The sequence below is a fragment of the Bipolaris victoriae genome (assembly GCF_000527765.1).
Source record: "Bipolaris victoriae FI3 unplaced genomic scaffold scaffold_107, whole genome shotgun sequence".
Lineage (NCBI taxonomy): Eukaryota > Fungi > Ascomycota > Dothideomycetes > Pleosporales > Pleosporaceae > Bipolaris > Bipolaris victoriae.
The window spans coordinates 1-6,944 of NW_014575285.1; the positions used below are offsets into that span (position 1 = coordinate 1).

At 53.1% G+C, this 6,944-nt stretch overlaps 3 protein-coding genes across 3 annotated transcripts; all 3 read left to right on the forward strand.

Moving 5' to 3' along the window:
- Positions 1–14: 14 nt before the first annotated feature.
- COCVIDRAFT_110125 (hypothetical protein) lies at positions 15–1,918 on the forward strand (the record flags this gene model as incomplete). The annotated part of the gene is made up of 2 exons (XM_014697028.1): positions 15–646; positions 694–1,918. 2 exons carry the CDS (start codon positions 15–17, stop codon positions 1,916–1,918), a joined length of 1,857 nt encoding a protein of 618 aa, XP_014552514.1.
- Positions 1,919–2,913: 995 nt separating this feature from the next.
- COCVIDRAFT_110079 (hypothetical protein) lies at positions 2,914–4,417 on the forward strand (the record flags this gene model as incomplete). The annotated part of the gene is made up of 2 exons (XM_014697029.1): positions 2,914–3,191; positions 3,250–4,417. 2 exons carry the CDS (start codon positions 2,914–2,916, stop codon positions 4,415–4,417), a joined length of 1,446 nt encoding a protein of 481 aa, XP_014552515.1.
- Positions 4,418–5,100: 683 nt separating this feature from the next.
- On the forward strand, positions 5,101–6,816 carry COCVIDRAFT_19406 (hypothetical protein; the record flags this gene model as incomplete). The annotated part of the gene is made up of 1 exon (XM_014697018.1): positions 5,101–6,816. The coding sequence occupies one exon, from the start codon at positions 5,101–5,103 to the stop codon at positions 6,814–6,816; it is 1,716 nt and encodes a 571-aa protein (XP_014552504.1).
- Between the last annotated feature and the right edge of the window lie 128 nt (positions 6,817–6,944).

Genomic DNA, 6,944 nt, shown 5'->3' on the forward strand with positions numbered 1-6,944 from the left:
CCCCTCCGCCCACCATGGCTTCTACTACGGACACTGCCGCTCTCAACTCCTCCAATCCCTCGGCACACAAGGAAGACTCGCCCGACACTGCTGCTCGTCCTTCGCTCTCCTCTGTCGACAACCAGTCCGGAACACGCAGGACCAGCTTCAACTTTCTGCGCAGAGCCAGCGGAAAGAGCTCCTCAGAGACTCGTGGTAGCAGCGCCAGCAGAAGCACCTCTGGAGCAAAAATGAGCCGCAAGCAAAAGGCCCTCGCCCAGGAGGAGGCTTTGCGCAGGCAGCGCGAGGCCAGTATGCTCCCCACCCAGCCGCCCCGCCTGCCCTCGCACTCGGCCCTGCCCCAGATTGCCACGTTCGGCGGCGAGGATACCTACCGTCCAGACTCGGTCGCCATTGTCTCCAACAAGGTCGGCGCCTACAACCCCAATGCCTTCAACTTCAGCCGGCCCTCGGTTGATCCTTCCAAGGTGGCTCGCCAGCCCAACATGCCCGCCGGCCCTTCACCCCCATTGCCTGCCGACATTGATCCATACCCCAGGACCGAGAGCATGACCAACCGCGGCCGCTACAGCTATGCCAGTACCCAGGCCACCAACGTCAACAGCCCTCGCCGCGTGCGCAGGAGGAAGGATCCCACACCATTCAAGTATGTCACCACCATCTCTTCACTTACGCTAGCTAACCATGTTTCAGCATCCTTGTTATTGGCACAAAGGGCTCCGGCAAGTCCGCCTTCATCGAGTTCCTGCGCACCGCCCTCGCGCTTCCCGCTAGCAAGCGACCGCGTACTCCTTCTCCACCCGCGACTGCCGTTGGTGGTGATGATTCGCCCTTCACCTCGCAGTTTCTCGAGACCGAAGTCGATGGCGAGAGAGTGGGCGTCACCCTCTGGGACTCCGAGGGCCTCGAAAAGAACATTGTCGACTTCCAGCTGCCTCTGATCACCACCTTCCTCGAATCCAAGTTTGAGGACACTTTCAGTGAAGAGCAAAAGGTTGTCCGTTCCCCAGGAGCAAAGGACACGCATATCCACTGCGTCTTTCTCTTGTTGGATCCCATCCGTTTGGATCAGAACATTGCCGAGGCCCGCAAGAATGTCAACATCGTCAATGCCGGCAGTGCCATTTTTGGAGGCCTGGACGAGAATCTGGATCTCAATGTGCTCCGCGAGCTCCAAACAAGGACCACCGTGATTCCAGTCATCAGCAAGGCAGACACCATTACTGGTGCCCACATGCGCTATCTCAAGAAGACGGTGTGGGACACAATCAAACGATCCAAGTTGGACCCACTCGAGGCTTTGAATCTCGAGTTGGGTGATGACGAGGATGATGATGAGGACCGACTCGACGAGCGCGACGAGGATGAGTATGAGCACTCGTCTGACGGCGAACAAAAGTCCGAGATGCTGAACAAGATCCTCGAACGCTCTTCTTCCGAAGCCGCACGCTCAATTGCTTCGTCTGCGTCGTCCACCAAATCCCAATCACCTTCGGCATCGGCGCCAAATGGTAGCAGGAACCACAGCCGCAAGCCGTCTGCCATGGCTGCGTCGATTCACAGCGAAAGCACCGAAACACCTTTCCTGCCTCTCAGCATCATCTCACCGGATCCTTATGACCCCGAGGTTGTTGGGCGTAGGTTTCCTTGGGGTTTTGCCGATCCCTACAACCCAGAGCATTGCGATTTCGTCAAGCTCAGGGAAAGCGTCTTTAGCGATTGGCGTTCTGAGCTCCGTGAAGCCAGCCGCGAGCAGTGGTATGAGAGCTGGAGGACTACACGACTCGAAAAGGGCAGGCGTCGCGTCGTTACTGCAGACGGACCAACATCAAGACAACTTTCAGTCCCTGCTACCAACGGCCGCGCAGTCAGCGCAGAAGGTCGCGAGTATCGCCCATACCGACCCGGTGCCTTTTAACCGACCATCTGCTCTAGAAGCAAAAACAGCAGTCTGTGAAATCAACAAGAATCCGCGCTGGTACGTCGTTGGACCGCAACACTGCCAGTCTCCATTATCCAAAAAAAAACAGCATTTATCCAACAGTGCATGTTTGAGGAAACAAGCACCTGGACGTGCCGAGCATGTTATACTTTCACATCGTACGCATTTCACAAGGTGCATGTGTATACTTGAGCTTGGCACATACCTTTTTCCTATGTCGACTATGTTTGATACTCCTTTGTCTTTTATTTGTCTGTTTATCTGAGTTTGACTTCAATATTGCGCATACCCCCTTTCGATTGTTTAGTACCCCTTAGATTCATGCTCTTCCCATACCGTTTCCTCTTTGCAAGAGGGATCCGGGTGGTTAAACTTGGCGCTGAGCGTAGCTTTTATTGATGAGGTAGTTCCAAACTGTATTTAGCGATTGCTTTTTTACGTGGCAATTGGAGGGGTTGAGTGTTTGAGGAAATGTCAAAGTTTTTACTTCTTTGCTACTTGACTTTGACTTTGACTCGACTTAGACCTTAACTTGACTCGGAGTCTTGTGCGAAAAGTTTGTATTGCTGACATTGGCGGATCGACGTTACAACAATGCCGCGTTCGTGCCTTTTAAGTTGGACTTTTTGGTTCCTTTGGTAAAGAATAGTTGGAGAATGTGTGGAGCGTGGTTGGGTACAGCACCATGTTTGGTCAATTCCGGAGTGGGACGGACGATGAACCCGCTTCCTTCTCCAGTGGACCAATCGCGACGGCAGTCTTCGACGCGTGCGCGAATCCTCCAAGAAGTACCTCCTACTAGCGCTTGCTGCCGATGACGAGACGTTCTGTTTTCTGCAATGATTCCCGATATCGCGTCTTGATAAACTGCGATATAAACAATGCGGTATGTAGTCCTCTGCATCTCTTCCGTGCTTGTTGCAACCTGCACCACCTTCGTGCTCGCCCATCTCTTGTCATTCAGCATCGGCATGGCCTCACGCAACTATATCACGTTGATGCTCGCAAGCATCGCTACTTCGGTATCAGCAACAGAGGTAGACTTGGGATGGTACCCACCCAAGAAAAGCTGGATCAACAATCTTGACCAAATTCTAAACGGTACTGGAACGAATGGCTTCATATTCAACAGCTCGCAGTTACCAGCTGGTGTTGAATATGGCACTTACAACTGGTGCAATATGCCTCACGTGCGCAAAGAAGAATACGTAAAAGCTGATGACGAGTTTGAACTGGTCTATGTAGAGGTGTGAGTACGTCTATCTGTATTGACAAAAATAGTGATAACTTACACAAGAATAAAAAAGCATTCATCGTCACCACAAGCGTACACCATATGCTTCGAACACATTCCCACGAGAGTCGTACCGCTGGGAGTGCAAAGATCAAGGCCTTTTCTACTATGGAGAGCCTCTCGATTCTACGTCTAACAAGACTTCCGCATCAACATACTGGAGTGTATACACCGACCCGGTGAATCCCTTTGCGCAAGCAGGTTTCAACGGCTCATGCCAATTTCCTCAAATCACACTTGAAGGCCTCGAAGACTCGTGGCAGCACGGAAAAGATCTCTACGGCGTCTACCACGAACTGCTAGGTTTCCTACCCTCCCAAATCGACACCAAAGTCACATACCGCGTCTCCAACAACGTCATCACCAGCCAAGTCGCCGGCATGCTCATACAAGGAATGTACGACCCCGAGGAAAGCGTTCCTCTCCACGTCCAACCCAGCGACATCGACTCCCTCGCACCATCCTACTCCTGTCCCGCAGCCTCCAAACTCTACAGCACCTACGGCGTCGGCAGCTCCGCCGCAAACTGGACTGCCCACCTCTCCGCCACAGCCCCGCTCTTCAAAGCCCTCGACACAGTCAGCGGCGTGCCACCCTCCTCCGCAGAATGGCACAATTGGTTCGACCACTACTACGACAACCTGTCTGCCCGCCAGTGCCACGCCAAGCCTCTACCGTGCAATATCACCGACCCCAGCTTGTGCATCGACCAGCGCCACGCAGATGCAGTGTACAGACTTGGTCAGTATGAGTACTCCTTCATTTACCGTGATGCGCCGCAGTCGCTGCAGGCTGCTGCAGGCTCCTACGGCGTTTTTCTGGCCGAACTCGCGAGTCACATCCGTGCTGCCGTGGCGGGCCACTCTGATATCATATATCGCCATAACGTGGCGCATGACGGGTCTCTGGCGCGCCTCTTGAGCTTTTTACAGGTCGAGCAGATGGTTTGGGTGGGGATGGGGTCGGAGGTTGCGTTTGAGGTTTATAAGAGGGGAGGTGGGGAGGAGAAGAAATGGTTTTTGAGGATTCTTTGGGGTGGACGGGTGTTGAGGAGTTCGAATCCGAGTCTTGGGTGGAAGCAGGGGAGTGTGGATATGCTTGATGTGGAGGTTTTTCTGAAGTATGTGGATGGGCTTGTGGGAAGGGGGGCGGAGAAGGTGGCGGCATTTTGTAAGGGGTGATGGGGTTATGAGTGGATCCTTGTTTGATGGAGGAGCATGCAGGTACGAGGCGAATGGACCTAGAGACATTTCTTATACTACGGAAGAGTATAGTCTCGATATCATGATAATACGGTTCTAGGATATCATATGTGGATTCAAATATACGGGTAATTTACACAAAGCGAGAATAACAAACATTGTCCCAGCTGCTACTATCAAATCATGTCATCAAGATGATCGAGATGCTGTGTCCATAGTCCTAAGATGCACCATTCGATATTGGGATCTCATGTCCGATCAGAAAGGCGATGTACAGGAATGACAAGGAGTGGAAGATAGATTAAAATTGTCAGAGCGGTTTGAACACACAGATGATGGTAACCATTTGGGCGTGATGTCTAGTCAAAATTGAAATGAAGTGAGGTCAGAGGGTTGGGGCTTGTTCACTTTTCCTTTTTCGTCTCCGTTTTATACCTCCAAAACGCCTAACAGATGCGGTTAGTAAACGGAAAACGGAGTTGAACCGAACACGCCCTACGGATACGAAAGTGAACAGGCCCTTACCCCACCTCGGATCCCCGCCCCACCATAGCAACGTGCTTGACATCCCTGTCTCCGATACAGGCGGAGTCACTCATAGCTTTCCCAAAAAATAAAAATGTCCACACCGACGTTACACACACTTCAACCACACACACGCAATGGCAACAGTACCTGACTACTCACGGCCGACAACGCCTGAAGCCATTGCCAATGGCATTGCCACACCTCGTACACCGAGGAATGGCTTTGCTCTCACCGAATACAGCGCAAATCCAAGCCCGCCCTCGGAACCAAACACTTCAAAGACACAGAGCGTGATACCCGAAGCATTCCTGCTCCCAAATGGATACCCCGACTACCTGCGCCTTATCCTCACATCCCGCGTCTACGAGGTCGTCCAGGAAACGCCATTGACGCCCGCAATCAATCTCAGCAACCGGCTAGAATGCAATGTCTTGCTCAAACGCGAGGATCTACAGCCCGTCTTCAGTTTCAAGCTGCGGGGCGCATACAACAAGATGGCACATTTGGAGCCCAAGGAGCGGTGGAGAGGCGTCGTGGCATGTAGTGCTGGAAACCACGCCCAGGGCGTTGCGTACTCTGCTCGCAAGCTCAAGATTCCAGCAACTATTGTCATGCCCTCGGGCACACCAGATATCAAGCACAAGAATGTCTCGAGGCTGGGTGGCTCCGTTATACTTCACGGGGCAGACTTTGATGCTGCGAAAGCAGAGGCATCGAGGTTGGAGAAACTGCATGGACTCATTTCTATACCGCCTTTTGATGATCCCTATGTCATTGCGGGCCAGGGTACTGTCGGCATGGAGCTTCTACGACAAACCAACCTGCAAGATCTCAAGGCAGTGTTTTGCTGCGTGGGCGGAGGCGGCTTGATCGCCGGAGTAGGCGTCTACATCAAGCGCATCGCACCGCACGTCAAGATCATAGGAGTGGAGCAGTACGACGCCAATGCCATGGTGGAATCGCTCAAAGCAGGCAAACGTGTAGTCCTCAAAGATGTCGGTCTCTTCGCCGATGGCGCAGCCGTCAAAACCGTAGGCGAAGAAACATTCCGCATCTGCCAGGAAGTCGTCGACGAAGTCGTCCAAGTCACCACGGACGAGACCTGCGCCGCCATCAAAGACATGTTCGAAGACACACGCTCCATCGTCGAGCCCGCGGGCGCCCTCGCCCTCGCCGGCCTCAAAAAATGGGTCTCACGCAACCCTTCGCCCGACCGCAACCGCAGCCTCATCGCCATCGCCAGCGGCGCAAACATGAACTTTGACCGCCTCCGCTTCGTCGCCGAGCGCGCGGCAATCGGCGAAAACAAAGAAGCCATCCTCTCCGTCTCCATCCCCGAATCCCCAGGCGCCTTTGCCACCCTCGTCTCAGTCATCCACCCCATGGCCGTCACCGAATTCAGCTACCGCTACTCCAGCCCAGACTCGGCACAGATCCTCGTAGGCGTAGAACTCAAAGCTGCAACCCGCTCCCGCGACTTACCCGATCTCATCAACCGCCTCGCCGCAGAGGGAATGACAGCGCACGATCTCTCAAAAGACGAACTCGTCAAAAGCCACATCCGCTACCTCGTCGGCGGCCGCAGCGACGCAGCAAACGAACACATGTTCATGTTTGAGTTTCCCGAGCGCGGCGGCGCTCTCTACAAGTTCCTCAATACCCTCCAGCCAGGTATGAATATCAGCCTGTTCCACTATAGGAATTACGGCGGCGACGTCGCAAAGATTCTCGCCGGCATCCAGTGTCACGAGGGTGAGAGCGAAAAGTTGACGGCGTTTCTCAAGGATATCGGGTATCCGTATAAGGAGGTGACGGATAGTCCAAGTTATAACATGTTTTTGCGCCGCTGATCAAGACTTTTTTTTTTCTTCCTTTTCTATGGCTGTGTGTCTGTGTGTTTTTCTTTGAGTTCTGTGGGAGGAAAAAAGGAAAGTTGGGATAGGATTAGATAATGATGAGGAATGAATATTAGATACCC